The 19,110-nt window shown below is 37.3% G+C and overlaps 1 protein-coding gene across 9 annotated transcripts in view; it reads right to left on the bottom strand.

Moving 5' to 3' along the window:
• The window catches only part of ERBIN (erbb2 interacting protein), a gene marked incomplete at both ends in the record, with an annotated part of 97,759 nt that overhangs the window by 41,299 nt on the left and 37,350 nt on the right, over positions 1-19,110 (bottom strand). For all 9 annotated transcript variants that reach the window (XM_080713821.1, XM_080713822.1, XM_080713814.1 and 6 more), the window contains 6 exons: positions 8,881-8,950; positions 11,445-11,560; positions 12,743-12,872; positions 13,139-13,211; positions 16,467-16,611; positions 17,210-17,284. In XM_080713821.1, the coding sequence (XP_080569947.1) occupies positions 8,881-8,950; positions 11,445-11,560; positions 12,743-12,872; positions 13,139-13,211; positions 16,467-16,611; positions 17,210-17,284 (609 nt within the window). The remainder of the gene's footprint in view (positions 1-8,880; positions 8,951-11,444; positions 11,561-12,742; positions 12,873-13,138; positions 13,212-16,466; positions 16,612-17,209; positions 17,285-19,110) is intronic.

Below are 19,110 nucleotides of genomic sequence, written 5' to 3'. Positions count from 1 at the left end.
TTTTCTGAAAAATAAATATATAAATATATGATAGTTTCACCTAAAAAAATTATTCTCTGGTAAGAAAGAAAGCAAAAAGAAATATTGAAATGTTATCTTTAAGTTATCAAAAGCTTGGTATCAGACAAATGAAAGTGTTATGTGAGATTATCATTTTTAATTTTGGATAAATTGCTATAATACTAGATGTCAACCACTAAGCCAAGCATGGGAAGGAGGGATGGGGAGGGAATGGGGTGGGGATTGGGTGGGGGCTGACTGGGTGATGTGTGCATGTATGTCTACAAAAGTTTGTATCCCACTATGATGCATGAATACAGTGCACCAATAAAAAAAATTTAAAAAAAAGAAAAAAAAGTCAAAAAATAAAATGACTGACAAATTATATATTCTATTTTGTTCAAAAAATTATTAAGAGACCAGGTATGGTGGCACAAACCTGTAATTTCAGTACTTGGAAGGCTGAGACAGAAGGATCACAGGTTTGAGGCCAGCCTCAGCAACTTAGTGGGGTCCACTGCAACTTAGCAAGATCCTATTTAAAAAGAAAAAAATAGAGCTGGGCGTGGTAGTACATGTTTGTAATCCCAGTATTTGAGAGGCTGAGACAGGAGGAATGCGGGTTCGTGGACAGCCTCAGCTACTTAGTAAGGCCCTCCACAACTTAGTGTGATCCTGTTTCAAAATAAAGAATAAATCAGTAGTGAGGGTGGAGCTAAGAAGTAGACTGGTAGACTGTCTCTGGGTTCAATCTTCATTACTGCAAAAGAGGAAAAGTAAAGAAAAAAGAAAAGATGGAGGGGAGGAGAGTGTACTGAAAGTAAAAAATCCCTGGGTTCAGCCCTTGGCACCAAAAAAAAAAAAAAAAAAATTTTATCAGGATCCCTTGCACACTGTTTGTAGTATAGTCATGATGGAAAACAGCATATAGAGGGTCTTAAAAAAAAAGTACTATGTAACTCAGTAACCTTACCACTGGATATCCAGAGGAAATAAAAATCAGTATTTCAAGGAGTTATCTATACTCATATATTCAGTGCAGCATTATTTACGATAGCTAAGAAATCAACCTAAGTATCAGAGAATGATGAGTGTAGTATGAATACAAAATGAAATACAATTTAGCTTAAAAAAAAAAAAGGAATCCTTTCATTTCAAAAAACACAGATGGGTCTGTTAAAGTGAATAAGCCAGAGAAGGAAAGATAAATATCACTTAAATGTAGAATGTAATAAATATAGGAGGTCTTATAGGAACAAAGACTAAAACGGTGGTTATCAGAGGCTGGGTGGGGACGTACTGGGATATATTGGTCAAAAGGTTTAAAATGTCAATTAAGTTTAAGGCAAACCTCAGCTACTTATCAAGAATACTTCTAAATAAAAAAATTAAAAAGGCCTGGGGGTGAAGTTCAGTGGTAAAATGCCACTAAATTCAATCCCAATCACTATAAATAAATGAAATTAGGAAGTAATAAATTCTGATTTCCTAATTTCTATTGATTTTTATGGGTTTTATGTGTTTATAAATTAGGAAAGTCTACCAGAACGCTGAGCCGCGGGCTGCTTTGGCAGCTGTCCAAGGAGCTGCCTGCCCGATATTTCCACGGCAAGATAATCCGGGAATAAAAACGGACTTAGGACCGCATCCTAAGCAGCGAGCAGCACCCTCCAGAACTCTGTCTGCCCACCAGCGACCGGATCACATCGGCACAGAGACTCACACGGATTCCTGCACCAAGACAGGTACCTGAGGGCGCCCTAGTAACTGGGGTCCTAGCGTGTGCGGAGTCGCAGTCTCAAACCCCCACCACGGGCTCAAGCCTCAGAGCACTCTCCTCGCGCTTCCTGCCTGTCCCCTACTAGTAATCAGCGCCTGTACACTGCCCTCCTAAATTGGAGCCTGCTTCTGTGGCTAACCCCTGCCACCTTGCCAGAGCCTACCCTCCAGGCTGCAAAAGCACTGGGAGACCCGGAAATCTCCTTGGGGCACCCCCAGCCTCTACGTCCCGCGGGACGCAGAGACCATTGCTGGACACCGCACACTGGACCCTTGAGCACCTACCCTGCACCCCTGGCCCACCGCGGGGTATTCCCAACCTCCTGGTAGCCAGATGCTTAGTTCTAAGTGAGAACACAGCTCAATACACCTTGGAAGAACATACCAGCAGCAATAGACAGCTGCACCCACTCTCACTAGGGTCCAGTATTAACAGGGCATCCAGCCTGCACTCTTGGAATAGGCAGAGCTCTGGCAGTAAGTGTGGCCACCCAGGAACCAGCATTCATTTGCCCAGGGCACATCTTGGGACCACACCTGGCTAGCCCAGCTGGAATTTCCAGAGACACAAGAAAATCCATCGGGCCACAAAATCTGCTCAGGACCTCAGGGGGAAGTGCCAATTACACTTTAGTCACTCTCCACCCCTGCTGTAGGGAAGCACAGGCTGGAGGCGAGGGTGGTGAGTGCAGATGTGCTGACCACAGGTTAGAATTTCGCAGAATCTGTGAACTGTACAGAATCAAATAACAGTGAAACCAGACACCCGGACACATAAACCTAAAGCAGCTAAAGGAGAAAAAGGTGTCCAAACACCCAGAGTGACTTAAGAAGATAAAAATAGAGTACAAAGAAAACTAAGAGACATTGGACGGTATCCTGAAAGCTACCAAGCAATCAGATACACACATATTATATGGACCTGACCCCATATGCGTAAATAAGTAGGACTGTTTGTTTTACTTTTAATGTGGATGTTATGTTTTCTTTTGCTTTTAAAGTGCTTTTGTTTTAGTATGGTTATTGCTGTTTTCTTTTTTTTTCGTTTTCTTTCTTCTTTTAATCCAAACTTCTCTTACTTTAACTTGTTGTTTTATATATATATATACATTGGATAGTTTGCCTTATTTCTTTATTTCACACGGCTGCTAGTTCCTTTTATTTTATTCCTCTTCCTTTTTCCTCTTTCTTCCCTTTTCCTTCCTTTTCTTTCATTCTCCTCCTTTGATTGGTTTACCTTCCTTTTTCTTGGATTACATAATAGTCTTGGTATCTTGAGCGGATTCTTTTTTTTTTTTTTTTTTTTTATGTCTGCCTGCTCCTACCAGCATCCCTATTTACAAACCTTCCCACACTAACCTACATATATTTCTCCCCCAAAACTTTTCCCCATAATATAACTCATGGTTTAAAACTCAAAGTATTTTTTATATCCATAACTACTCTACTAACAACAAGAGTCCTAGTAGTTAACTCTCTCTCATTCATAGCAAGTTATTACTTTATCATACTTAAAGTCCTTCTCAACCTAACATATCCTCCACCTAATCTGACTCCTTTACCCATCACCCCAGCTCCTCCCACATCACCCACTTTCAACACTGGAAAGGCTCTGCTGACTGGCCGATACTCCTAAACTCCTAATATTAAGATTTGACTAAACACATTACTCACGAACGATGGGTAGAAATCAGAAAAACAGGACAGAGAACACTATAAATATGAGAAACAGGAGTTATGAAGAGACAGCAGAAATCACGAATACTGACCTACTAGAAATGCAAGAAGGGGAGTTCAGAATCTTGTTGTTCAATATGATGAAAGGTTTTAAAACAAGTATAGAGGAGGTTAAAGGTGAAATAGAAACACTAAAAAAGAATCAGAAAGAGGTCTGGAATGAAATGAAAGAGGCAATAAGTGAAATGAAGACAGCAATAGAAAGAAACTCTGGAAGATTAGATGAAATGGAAAACAGAATATCAATATTAGAAGACAGTACATCCCAAACCGAAAACACAGTCAGCGATATACAGAAATCTTTACAGCAACAAAACCTAAACATCCAGCAATTATGGGATAATATGAAGCGCCCTAATTTACGGATAATAGGCATTGAGGAAGGGATAGAGGTACAGACCAAGGGCATATGTAATATCTTCAAGGAAATAATCTCAGAGAATTTTCCAAATATGGAAAGAGACTTGAATCTTCAAGTACAGGAGGCATACAGAACTCCACTGAGACAGGACCAAAGAAAAACCACTCCACGCCACATAATAACCAAATTGACCAGCATAGAGGCCAAGGAAGGAATCTTAAAAGCAGTAAGAACAAAAGGACAGGTGACATATAGAGGCAAAACAATAAGAATCACCCCAGACTATACAACCCAGGTCAGGAATGCTAGGAGAGACTGGTATGACGTGATTCAGACCCTGGAAGAACATAACTTCCAGCCCAAATTAATCTACCCAGCAAAACTACTATTCAAGATCAATGGGGAAGTCAAAGTCTTTCAGGATAAACAGAATCTCAAAAAATTCATGAATTCAAAGCCAACACTAGAGAAAATTCTTAAAGAAATAAATCATAAGGAAGAAAAAAGAAGCAGACTCCAGAATCAGAGAAGCGAGGAAGTTAATAAGTGGGCCATTTAAGTAAAGAAGAAAGATCACAACACCCAAGAGTAGACAGAACACAAAATGGCAGAAAACAAAAAGCATATTTCAATAATATCACTTAATGTCAAAGGACTTAACTCACCAATCAAAAGACATAGACTGGCAATGTGGATTAGGAAACATAATCCAAACATATGCTGTCTGCAAGAAACTCACCTCACAGCCAAAGACATTCACAGGTTGAAGGTGAAAGGATGGAAAAAGATATACCATGCCACCAGTGACCGAAAAAGAGCAGGGGTAGCAACCCTGATATCCAACAAAACAGACTTTAAAATAAAACACATCAAAAGAGACAAATCAGGGCACTTCCTTTTATTAAAAGGAACAATACACCAAGAAGATATAATGATAGTAAATATTTATGCCCCAAATGTGGGTGCAACCACATTCGTAAAACAAACCCTTCTGGACATAAGATCCCAAGTAGACCCAAATACAATAATTCTGGGAGACTTTAATACGCCTCTCACACCACTGGATCGATCTTCGAGGCAAAAGATGAGTAAAGATGCTCTAGAACTAAAGGAAACCATAAACCAAATGGACCTAATAGACGTTTTCAGAGTATTTCAACCAGGAACTACAGAATACACTTTCTTCTCAGCAGCCCATGGAACCTTCTCCAAAATAGATCACATCCTGGGACACAAAGAAAATACCAGCAAATTCAAAAAATGTAATATAATCCCATGCATCTTTTCAGACCACAATGGAATAAAAGTAGAAATCAACAACAGGAAACTCGAAAGAAAGTATTCAAATTCATGGAGAATGAATGATACACTACTAAATGACGAATGGGTAAGAGCAGAAATTAGGGAAGAAATAAAGAAATTTATGGAAACAAACGAAAACAGAGACACAACCCACCAAAACCTATGGGACACCATGAAGGCAGTACTAAGAGGAAAGTTTATCGCATTGAGTGCCCACATAAAAAGGATGGAGAACCACCAAGTAAAGAACCTAATGAAACAACTCAAGGATCTAGAAATTCTGCAACAATCCATTCCCAAAGCCAGCAGAAGACGAGAAATCATCAAAATTAGAGCAGAAATAAATGAAATAGAGAACAAAAAAACAATTCAAAGAATCAATAAAACAAAAAGTTGGTTCTTTGAAAAGATTAATAGAATTGATAAACCCCTGGCCAACCTAACCAAAAGAAAAAGAGAATCAACTCAAATTACCAAAATTAGAAATGAAAAAGGAGATATCACCACTGATAGTGAAGAAATTCAAAACATTATCAGAAACTACTTTAAAAATTTATACTCCAATAGATTTGAAAACCTGGATGAAATTGACAGATTTCTAAACACAGTTAACCTTCCTACACTCAACCAAGAGGACATAGCAAGCCTAAACCAACCAATAACAACCAAAGAAATAGAAACGGCAATAAAAATTCTTCCACCAAAGAAAAGCCCAGGCCCAGATGGGTTCCCAGCTGAATTCTACAAAACCTTCAGTGAACAACTAATACCAATACTTCATAACACGTTCCGGGAAATTGAAAGAGATGGAACTCTTCCAAATTCCTTCTATGAGGCCAGTATCACATTAATCCCCAAACCAAATAAAGATACCTCAAGAAAGGAAAACTACAGACCAATATCCTTAATGAACATAGATGCAAAAATTCTAAACAAAATACTAGCTATACGCATTCAAAACTATATCAAGAGAATAATTCATCACGACCAAGTCGGTTTCATCCCAGAAAAACAAGGCTGGTTCAACATACGCAAATCAATACATGTTATTCACCACATAAATAGAACCAAGAACAAAAACCACATCATCATAGCAATAGATGCTGAAAAAGCATTCGACAAAATCCAACACCCATTTATGTTAAAAACACTGCAAAAAATTGGGATAGAAGGAAAGTACTTCAACATCATCAAGGCAATATACTGCAAACCCAAAGCCAACATTATATTGAATGGGGAAAAACTGCAAGAATTTCCGCTACAGTCAGGAACAAGACAAGGATGCCCACTTTCACCTCTCCTTTTCAATATAGTCCTTGAGACTCTTGCTGCAGCAATCAGACAAGAGAAGGAAATCAAAGGAATCCACATAGGAAGAGAGGAAGTGAAATTATCCTTATTCGCAGATGACATGATCCTTTACCTGGAAGACCCAAAGAACTCAACCAAAAGACTTCTGGAGCTGATCGACAAATTCGGCAAAGTCGCAGGTTACAAAATCAACCTAAAGAAATCAGTGGCCTTTCTTTATGCCAACAACGAATCCACAATGAAGGAAACAAAAACAACAATTCCATTCACTATAACCTCAAAACCAATAAAATACCTAGGAATAAACCTAACCCAAGATGTAAAAGACCTCTACAACAAAAACTATAAAACATTAAAAAAAGAAATAGAAGAAGACCTTGGAAGATGGAAAGATCTCCCGTGCTCATGGATAGGCAGAATAAATATCATCAAAATGGCCATTCTGCCAAAACTGATCTATAGGTTCAATGCAATTCCCATTAAAATACCAGTGACATTCTTCAGAGACCTAGAAAAATCAATCATGAACTTCATATGGAGAAAGAAAAGACCTAGAATAGCCAAAGCAATTCTCAATAACAAGAAACACGCAGGAGGCATTACAATCCCAGACTTCAAACTATACTATAGAGCAATAGTAGTAAAAACAGCATGGTACTGGCACAAAAACAGATATACTGACCAGTGGATTAGAATAGAAGATACAGAAACAAACCCACACATCTTTAGTCAATTAATCTTTGACAAAGGGGCCAAACACATACGCTGGAGAAAAGACAGCCTTTTCAACAAGTGGTGCTGGGAGAACTGGCTAGCCATTTGTAAAAAGATGAAGCTAAACCCCTATATCTCACCTAACACAGGAATCAACTCAAGATGGATCAAAGACTTAGAAATTAGACCTGAGACGGTGAAGTTAGTAGAGGAGAACATAGGTTCAACACTACAACATATTGGCACAGGCAGTAACTTTCTCAACAAAACCTCCAAAGCTCAGGAAATTAAAGCAAGAATAAACAAGTGGGATAACATTAAACTAAAAAGTTTCTTCTCATCAAAGGAAACTATCAATAACCTAAAGAGGAAGCCTACAGAATGGGAAAGGATCTTTACCAGCCACCATTCTGATAGGGGGCTAATATCCAGAGTATACAAAGAGCTCAAAAGGCTCTACACCAACAAAACAAACAACCCAATCAAGAAATGGGCAAATGAACTAAATAGACACTTCACAAAAGAAGAGATACAAAGGGCTAATAGATACATGAAAAGATGTTCTTCATCACTGGCCATCAGGGAGATGCAAATCAAAACTACACTGAGATTCCATCTAACCCCAGTGAGAGTAGCAAGCATAAAGAAATCAAACAACAACAAATGCTGGCGAGGATGTGGGGAAAGAGGAACTCTTTTACACTGTTGGTGGGAGTGCAAACTAGTTCAGCCACTATGGAGATCTGTGTGGAGATTCCTAAGAAAGGTGGGAATAGATCCACCATATGATCCAGCTATACCACTCCTGGGTATCTTTCCAAAAGGGTTGAATTCAGAGAAATACAGCAACATATGCATACCTATGTTCATAGCAGCACAATTTGTAATAGCCAAAATATGGATCCAACCCAGATCACCATCAACAGATGAATGGATAGCAAAACTGTGGGAAATACACACAATGGAATTCTATTCAGCCATAAAGAAGAACAAAATTTTATCATTTGCAAGAAGATGGAAAGCCCTGGAAAGCATCATGTTAAGTGAGTAGTATGAATACAAAATGAAATACAATTTAGCTTAAAAAAAAAAAAGGAATCCTTTCATTTCAAAAAACACAGATGGGTCTGTTAAAGTGAATAAGCCAGAGAAGGAAAGATAAATATCACTTAAATGTAGAATGTAATAAATATAGGAGGTCTTATAGGAACAAAGACTAAAACGGTGGTTATCAGAGGCTGGGTGGGGACGTACTGGGATATATTGGTCAAAAGGTTTAAAATGTCAATTAAGTTTAAGGCAAACCTCAGCTACTTATCAAGAATACTTCTAAATAAAAAAATTAAAAAGGCCTGGGGGTGAAGTTCAGTGGTAAAATGCCACTAAATTCAATCCCAATCACTATAAATAAATGAAATTAGGAAGTAATAAATTCTGATTTCCTAATTTCTATTGATTTTTATGGGTTTTATGTGTTTATAAATTAGGAAAGTCTAACAGGATTATTTATTACTCGTTATCTGTGTTACTAAATATTTCTAAAATTTTTCTTCCTATATATAGTTTTACCTGTGCACTAGTGTATATAACTGCTCTTAAATGGTCCTATGTAAATTAGAGTGTATAATTATACAACACAATAAGAATTCTAGTAATTCCAAAATCAGAATGCCTACCTGATTATCTGAGAGCCACATAGCAGTCAACTGCTGTAGCTTTGTAAAGCTAAAAGGCAAATTCTTTAATCTGTAGGGAAAAAATACAAACAAATATTAATCCTTAAAAGGAGAGTACTTAAAATAAGTGAGTTTGGAGTGGAGGTATATCTCAGCGGTAAAACTCTTGCTTAGCATTCCTAAGGTCTTGAGTTTTTATCTCAGCATCACACACACACACACACACACACACACACACACACACACACACGAAAAAAATAAGAGAATGAAAAAAGATAAATCTAGTGGTGTTCTGAACCATGCCAAATAATAACTTATTATACAAACAGGATAAAAAGAGAGAAAAAAACAAATACAGGTCTTTGTATAGAAGACCAAAATATCATTATTAAAAATATAATTCTTCAATTCAGCAGGGCACATTGGCACACATCTGTAATTCCAGTACTTGGAGGCTGAGACAGGAGGACCACAGGTTCACAAGCAGCTCATCAACCTAGCAAAATCCTGTTTAAAAATAAAAACAAAGCCAGGCATGGTGGCGCACCTTGTAATCCCAATACTTAGGAGGCTGAGACAGGAGGATCACCAAATTCTTGGCCGGCCTAAGCTACTTAAGTGAGGCCCTCTGCAACTTAGTGAGACCCTGTTTCAAAATAAAGAATAAAAAATAGGGCTGGGGTGTAGATCAGAGGTAGAATGCCCCTAAGTTCAATTCTTAGTACCACAAAACAAACAAACAAACAAACAAACATACATACATACATACACACAAACACATGTCAATGGTTCTTTATTTAAAGAAAAGGACACATTAACTACTATCTCATAAAATTGCTTTGGTTGATTTGTACTTAGAACAAACTTACAGGAAGCACTCTTCTTAAGAGATATAAAACTACACTGTATAAAAACTAAGTTGTTTTGTAATTTTTAATGAACCAGTATTTGCATAATAAAAGACTATTTTAAGATGATCATAAGTAATAAGAAAGTAGTAAGAAGTACTTATTAAGAATGTTAAAATGCCAGGCGTGGTGGCGCACGCTTGTAATCCCTGCGCTTGGGAGGCAGAGACAGGAGGATCACAAAGGTGCGAAGCCAGCCGCGCTGGCTTAAGAGACCCTGTTTCCAAAAATAAAAAATAAGTCTGGGAGTGTAGCCCCGAGGTAGAAGGGATTCCAGGAACCCCAGTACCACCAAAAAAAAAAAAAAAAAAAAAAAAAAGAATGTTACATTAGATAAGCCAGGCTTGGCTGCACACAGCTATAATCCCAGCATTTGCGAGGCTAAGACAGGAGAATCCCAGGTTCTCAGCCAGCCTCAGCTACTTACTGAGGCCCTCGGCAACTCAGTGAGACCTTGTGTCAAAATAAAGAATAAAAATAGAGCTGAGGATGTAGCTGGTGGTAGAATGCCTCCAGGTTCCATCCCCAGTTCCGCAAAAAAAAAAAAAAAAAAAAAAAAAATAATAATAATAATAATAATTTTAAATTAAAATAGTAGCCTATTTAAAAAAAGAAAGTCTGTATCAACCTTGGTAACTTAGGTATAACTGGCCTTCTGTACTTACCTTTCAAGGCAACTGGTCTGAGGTTAGTGTCTTAATTTGGGAGGAAGAAATATTGGCTCAAACAGGGATTTAATAAGAAAATACTAGTTCTTTATCAACAAAATTAAACATTAAGACTATCATTAGTCTATCATTACCTAGTAAGAATACAGATTTAAATAAAGTACTACCGTACAAGATCTCAGTAAGCTTAAATATGAATCTAAAGATTCTTCTGTAAAAAAAAAGGGAATATCTTATTTATTATTTCATAAGCTTGTTTTGAAGATTAATAAGACATGAAGTACAATGTAAACACAACTCTAAAAGTTGTGTTCTACCATCTTCATTAGTACTTTTACTTCAGAAAATGGTATGAATATTTTCTTTTACTTTAAATACTGTTACAATTTAGCAATCCTAATGATCAATATGCTCTGCACCTTGGCTTTGTGGTCCAAGCTCTGCTGAGTGTATTTCTACCCAGAAAAATAAAAGCAACAGATGAGATTGAAAATGAATTGTTAGCCAGGCTTGGTGGCACATGCTTGTAATCCCGGCTTTCGGGAGGCTGATACAGGAGGATCGTGGTTCGCAGACAGCCTCAGCTACTTAGGCCCTTCGCAACTTAGTGAGATCCTGTTTCAAAATAAAGAATAAAAAATGGGGCAAGGGGTGTAGATCAGAGATTGAATGCTGCTGGATTCCATCCCCAGACCCGCGGTGGTAGGGGGGGAACCAACTGTTGAACAGTAGAGTATTAAGGTGAAGATAAGGCTTGAGGGAAAATGGTTATTATAATTAAAGAATACAGATTGTATGGCTAAGTCAACCCCAAATGAAAAGTAACTACAATACAAAAATGTACATCAGAAAATTTACATCAGTTTATTTTAAAAAATTTAAATATACAAAGAGGAAGAAGCATTAGCTATTTTTAATCACTTATTATAAGAAACTTCAATTTCATTCAAATTTCTATAAATCAACAGATTATTGTACTATTACAAACCTGTTGTCACTTAAGTTAATGACTTTTAATTTCTGCATATCGCCCATTTCCTCTGGAAGGGTCTCAAGTTTATTAGAATGAAGGAACAGGACAGTTATGTTTTTCCAGTTTCCAATCTGAAAGAGAAACATTTTGGGTATCAAAAATTAGATTTATAGCCGGGCATAGTGGAGCACGCTTGTAATCCCCGCGCTTGGGAGGCAGAGACAGGAGGATCGCACTGGTTCGAAGCCAGCTGCGCGCGCTGGCTTAAGAGACCCTGTTTCCAAATAAAAATGTAAAAATAGGTCTGGGAGTGTAGCCCGGAGGTAGAAGGGCTTCCAGGAACCCCAGTACCACCAAAAAAAAAAAAAAAAAAAAAAAAAAAAAAAAAAATTAGATTTATAAGCCAGGTGTGGTGGCGCGCGCTTGTAATCCCAGCTCTTGGGAGGCAGAGGCAGGAGGTTCGCACAGGTTCGAAGCCAGCCTCAGCTACTTTGTGAGGCTCCCAGCAACTTAGTGAGACTCTGTTTCCAAATAAAATATAAGATAGGTCTGGGACTATAGCCTGGAGGTAGGAAAGCCTCTGAGTTCCACCCCCAGGACCACAAAAAAAAAAAAAAAATTACACACACACACACGTAATAAACACAGGAATAATAACATATTTGAAAGTTATGAAAACTATTATTTGCATTTATAGATGGAATAATCTTAATTATTCCTTTCTTAATTATTAATGTTCACGTACAAAGGAAAGTATTTAGGCACATTTAAATTACTGTAGTTATTCAAGATGTAAGTAACAATAGATTATTTTAGAAAATAAATGGAACAAACTGGGTGTGGTGGTACATACCTGTAATCCTAATACTCGGGAAGCCAAGACAGAAAGATTGTAGGTTTGAGGATAGCCTAAGCAACTTACAGAGACCTTGAGCAATTAGGTAAAACCTTATTTCAAAATAAAAAATGCTGCGCGTGGTGGTGTATGCTTATAATCCTAGTACTTGGGAAGCTGAGCCAGGAGGATCACAGGTTTGAAGCCAACCTCAGCAACTTAATGAGACCCTTCCAAATAAGAAATAAAATCAGGCTGTGGGTAGCTCAGAGATAGAATATGCTGGGTTCAACCCCCAGTGTCAAGAAAATAAATAAAAAAATAGGGCTGGGGTACAGGTTGGAAATAGAATACCCTGGGTTCATTCCCAGTACCAAATGGAAGGGGGCGAGAAGAAAACAATACTGAATAATAATAAGAAAAATGATTAGAAAAAGATGAAAAGATAGAAATCCAAAACAAATTTTAAATACAGTACCTCTGGGGGTAATTGTTGTAAATAATTATGATCTGCAGCAAAAGTTCTTATGTTAGTAAGCTGTCCAATAGATGAAGGCAAAGCTTCAACTTCATTGAAACTACAATCCAGTTCTTCTATTGATATTAACCTTTAATTATAAATGGAAACACATTTATTAAAAAAGAAAACTTTCCTATATATTACAAAATTTAAGAACATATAAACAGTTGAATTTGACTAAAACTCCATAAAACTAAATTTCAACAAGTAGGTCCATATTCTTTTTTTAAATCCCCAATTATTTACTTAAATGTTTGTGGAATCTTCTTTGGATGGTATTTATGCAAATAACTGAAAATATATGCCAAACTAAAAATGAAAATTTCAAGGGTCTACACATTTACAAAAACATACCCTCCTACAGAGTCAGGCAGATACATTAATTGGTTTTCATCTATTTTAAGAGTTGTGACATTCTTCAATGAACCTATTGAGAGAAAAATTAATATATAAATTTTCAGCTCAAACTATAACCAATCTTATCAACAATCAAGATGATATTACATGTGACAACAAATAGAAAAAGCTTTACCAACCAACCCATCTAAGAGACACCACTCCCAACCCCATTCACTTTATTCCCTTATCCTATATTCTCAATTTTTTGTGGGGAGAGGTGCTGAACCTTGAACCCAGAAATATTCAAGCTCTGGGCCATACTCCCAGCCCTTTTAATTTTTTATTTTGAAACAGGGTCTTGCAAAGTTGCTGAGGCTGGCCTCAAACTGTGATCCACCTATCTCAGCCTCCCAAGTACTGGGATTACAGGCATGTGCCACTACACTAGGCTTACATTTTCAATTTTAACCCAAATCACTGGTTAACATGATGTCTATTTGTTTATTAAGTCCCACAAAAAAGTAAGATTCGTAAAAGAGGGAACTTTTTTCCTGCATTCTTCAATGCTCTAGCCCTGCTCCTAAAAACAATGTCATGACATGGAGAAGAAAAATAGAAACCTGTGGATGAACAGATAAAAGAAATGGCAGTATGCCAGGCATCTAAATCCCAATACTTGGGAAGTTAAGACAGGAGAATCACAGGTTTGAGGCTAGTCTTTTATAGGCCTATAACAAACTATTCTATGTATATAAATATTAAAATAGTAAAGCACATTTTAAGTATCAAGGATGTGGAGAAGTGAGAACTCTAAAACATTGTTGGTGGGATTGCAAATTAGTGCAACCACTTTGGAAAACAGTATGGAGAATCCTCAGAAGAATGGGAACAAATCTACCATTTGATCCAGCAATACCACTTCTGGGTATCTACCCAAAAGATAGGAAACTAAACTACCGAACAAATGCATGTATATCTATGTTCATAGCTGCACAATACACCATAGCTAAACTATGGAACCAGCCAAGATGTCCATCAAGAGATGAATGGATTACAAAACTGTGGGATATGTACACAATGGAATTTTACTCAGCCATTAAAAAAAACTCAATTACATCATTTTCAGGGAAATGGATGGAACTGGAGGACATTATGCTAAGTGAGATTAGTCAGTCACAAAAAATAAGAAATCAGATGCTTTCCTTAATATATGAAAGCTAAGGAGAAATGGGTCATAGGAGGAACTCTAGATCAAAAAGGAAATGCTAATGCCGGGCGTGGTGGCGCACGCTTGTAATCCCTGCGCCTGGGAGGCAGAGACAGGAGGATCGCGCAGGTTTGAATCCAGCCACGCGTGCTGGCTTAGGAGACCCTGTTTCCAAATAAAAATGTAAAAATAGGTCTGGGAGTGTAGCCCGGAGGTAGAAGGGCTTCCAGGAACCCCAGTACCCAAAAAAAAAAAAAAAAAAAAAAGGAAATGCTAGAGCCGGGCGTGGTGGCGCACACTTGTAATCCCAGCGCTTGGGAGGCTGAGACAGGAGGATCACACAGGTTCGAAGCCAGCCGCAGCTGGTTTAAGAGACCCTGTTTCCAAATAAAATATAAAATAGGTCTGGGAGTATAGAAGGCCCCTGGGTTCCATTCCCAGTACCACCAAAAAAAGAAAAGAAAAGAAAAGAAAAGAAAAAGGAAATCCTATAGAGGAGCAAACAAGACAACCTAAATGAGGGGATGGGAGGGGAGAAGAAGGAAATTCTCTAAAACATGCAATGTACTTAAACATATCGATATCAACCACTAAGCCAAGCAAGGGAAGGAGAGATGGGGTGGGAATTGGGTAGGGGTTAAACCAGTGATGTGTACATGTATGACACACAAGATTTTTTACCCCAATATGATATATGAATATAATGCACCAATAAAAAATTTAAAAAAACTATGTAATTCAACTGAAAAACATGTACACATGTGTTTTCGTTTTTATATTAAAACATTAAGCCGGGCGTGGTGCCGCACACTTGTAATCCCCGCGCTTGGGAGGCAGAGACAGGAGGATCGTGCAGGTTCAAAGCCAGCCGCGTGCACTGGCTTAGGAGACCCTGTTTCCAAATAAAAATGTAAAAATAGGTCTGGGAGTGTAGCCTGGAGGTAGAAGGGCGTCCAGGAACCCCAGTACCAAAACAAACAAACAAACAAAAAAAAAAAACATTAAAATGCTAAGATTTAAGATTCCGTCTGTACTAATCCCTGTGTACTAGGGATTAGAGCTACATACAGGTATTCTACCACTGACCTATAGCTTCAATCCTTTTATTTATTTATTTATTTTTATTTTTTATTTTTTGGTGGTACTGGGGATGGAACCCTTCTACCTCTGGACTACTATCCCCGGCCTATTTTTACCTTTTTTTAAATTTAGAAACAGGGTCTCTTAAACCAGCAAGACTGGCTTAGAACCTGCACGATCCTCCTGTGTCCGCCTCCCAAATGTGGGGATTAGAAGCATGCGCCACCACACCTGGCCTTTTATTTATTATTTTGAGATAGGGTTTCACTAAGCTGCCCAGGCTAAACTCATACCTGCAATCCTCCTGTCTCAGTCTCCAAAATACTGGAATTATAGGTGTGCTTTGCCTGGATTATAATTAGACCTTTTATCAAAATAACTGGATTCCCTTGATACTTTATCAAACAAGAAACTTTAGAAATACATATCCAATAATGGTAGACTGCCAGATATTGTGGCGCATACTTCACCTGTAATGCCTAAAAAACTATAGATCTTTTGTGGGATTTGTTCAACAAATGTTTCCTTGTCCATGAATCTATAATGAAATGGGCCTGAGAAAGTGTTACAAAATTAAGGGCTGTGATTAAGAGCTAAAACAAAATTGGATAATTGGATGTATTAACTTTTAAAAGAATTTATTACAGTTAAAAAGACTTTCTTAGAGTAAATAAAAATAGAGTAACATCAACAAAGAAATAAATTGTGCTTCAGACAAAATTTTATTTTAATTTTTTTATTTTTTGGTGGTACTGGGGTTCCTGGAAGTCCTTCTACCTCCGGGCTACACTCCCAGACCTATTTTTACACTTTTATTTGGAAACAGGGTCTCCTAAACCAGCGCGCGTGGCTGGATTCAAACCTGCGCGATCCTCCTGTCTCTGCCTCCCAAGCGCGGGGATTACAAGCGTGCGCCACCACGCCCGGCTCAGACAAAATTTTAAATGAGATGTATTATGCAGTACCCCAGTAAAACTAGTTTATAATAAATAAAATTTGAGTTCATATGGAAGCCTTGAATTTAAAAAGTTACATGAATTTGAAAGTAATACAAACCAATAGTCTCAGGCAGTTGTTGAAGTGAATTGCTTGATAACAGGAGGTCTTGAAGGTTTTCACAAGCCGAAATTCCTTCTTCAATCATTTCAATATTATTTTTAGAAACATCCAAATATGTGAGCTGTTTCAAACTACCAATAAACTATAAGTTAAAAAAAAAAAACAGAAAGAAAATTACTGCCAAGTAATTTGTAACAAGTTTAGGTAATAATACCAAATTTTAATTCATGACTAAATATTAATATGAGAAAGGACTCAAATTACTTTTTAAATGCTACTACAAATATATTATGTAAGAAAGTTAAGAATTAGTACTAGTTTTAGCCCAACAGAGTGACAATGGACATATATTTTTCTTTGGGAACTTAGCTGTCGACCACCTCCCAGGAAGATAGCATAACTGGGGATTTTTTTGTAGCTACTTTAGATTACGGTAGTATGAAATTATTAATTTTTAAGAAGGTTCATGAACTCATTCTAGTTTAAAATTTTCCTGGGCAAATTGAAATAGGATATAAATTTCACTGCTACCACTAGACAGGAAACATTCTACAAGATACTATGTCTCAAAATTTTGATATGAGAAGATTCAGATTTTAATAGAAAATGCACTCAGTAAAAAAGCATAATTTGTTTCTAATTATTTAATAAAAAATTAAAAACAATACACTTTAAGTAATTTTAAAATGCACAGATCAAATACTGCAAAAGTGATGCCATTTAAAATTTCATATACATACCCCTGGGATAAAAGTCAGTCTATTACCATCCATCCAAAATTCTTTCAACCCACTTAGTTGCTCAAGTACTTCAGGCTATTTGGATAAAAGGGGAAAAATCCAATTAATTTAAGTGAATGCCTTTATTGGGCAAAAGAAGCACTGGAAACTTCTAGTGTAAACTTTTGTTTAATTAATATTGTGTGCATGTGTATGTATGTGTGTGTTGTTTTACTAGAGATTGAACTCAGAGGTATTCTACCTCCAAGCTACACTCCTGACTCGATTTTATTTCGAAAAGGGTCTCACAAAGTTGCTGTGGCTAGCTTTGAACCTGGTATCCTCCTGTCTCAGCTTCCCAAGTACTGGATTATAAGCATTCAAGTTTGGCAGGGCACACCTATAATCCCAGTACTTGGGAGGCTGAGACATGAGGACTGAAGGTTCAAGTCCAATTTAAGACCAGCTTCTCAGCAACCTAGTGAGACCCTGTCTCAAAATAAAATTAAAAGGAGTGGGGGTAGAACTCAGTGGTAGAGGAAAAGAGAGAAAGAAGGGTGGGGGACTCCTTGGGGGACTACTCAAAGAGAGCCATATCCTCAACATTTGGTCCAACAACATCAAGTTGGTTGTCTTTGACAGTGATATCAGGACCAGGAACACTCTAAATCGCCCTTGTGAGATTACCAGAGGTCATCTTCACATACCTCCCCCAGGAAAGTCCTCTATAAGGAAGAGTCTGGCACTACCACAGGAGCCCTCTTCTCCCTCTTCAAATGTTCTGCATTTCCCCTTGAATATGTATTTCCTACTTTCCTAAATATACCTCTTTCTTGAAAAAGAAAAAGAGAACTCAATGCTTGGAAGTATATAATAAAAATGATATTCTCAATTCATTACTTAAAAAAATGCAAAAAAGTTTCAGAAACCACAAACATATTGTATCCTATGACATTGATAAAAAGAGAGAGCCAGGCTTGGTGGGCACACCTGTAACCCCAGTACATGGGAGGGCTGAGACAGAAGCACAGAGATATAGGATAGCTTCATCAACTTAGTGAGAGTCTCTAGCAAGACCCTGTTTCCAAATAAAAAATAGAATACAGCTGGAGTATAGCTTAGAGGTAAGGATGCCCCTGGGTTCAATCCCCAGTACCACCAGGAAAAAAATAAAATAAAAAAGGAAGTAAGGAGCAAATATACATACATACATACATACATACATACATACATACATACATACGTTTTTTTATCCTAAATGTTCAAATTAAGGGAAAGACAAACAAGCGAAGGATAAACACATGACAAGAATATTCTCTCTCTCTCTCTCTTTTTTTTTTTTTTTGGTGTTACCAGGGATGAAACCCAGGGGCATTCTACTACTGAGCTATACACCCAGCCCTACTTTTTATTCTTTATTTTGAAACAGGGTCTCACTGAGTTGCAGAAGGCCTCACTAAGTAGCTATGGCTGTCCACAAACTGCGATCCTGTCTCAGCCTCCCAAATGCAAGCATGCACCACCACGCCTGGCTCCAAGAATATTCTATTATTAAAATATTTTAATATTCTAGTATTAAGACTTTAATAAAATTCTAATAAAATTAATAAAATTTAATAAAATTCTAATAAAATTTAATAAAATTCTAATTACATGGTAAAATGTTGTTTATAATATTGTGTTGAAGACCTAAATATTTAAGTGTTATTGTGCACTTTGGTTTTGAGGTGAAATTTGGTCTTAGGCAGTGGTCCTTTGAGGCCCCACATTTGAATGTCTCCTTTGAAGTTATTTCTATTATGTCATAAGCCATGTACAATCAATAACCATATGATAGCAAAGAATACTACCATATCTAACCACCATAGTAATATAAGTCATGTCACTCAGATTTACTATTAACCTACAAATATAGGTCAAAA

Source organism: Muscardinus avellanarius, assembly GCF_963383645.1.
Source record: "Muscardinus avellanarius genome assembly, chromosome: 1".
In the NCBI taxonomy this organism is placed as follows: Eukaryota; Metazoa; Chordata; class Mammalia; order Rodentia; family Gliridae; genus Muscardinus; species Muscardinus avellanarius.
Note: the sequence above shows the minus strand (reverse complement) of the source record. Positions and strands in the feature narration are given on the sequence as shown.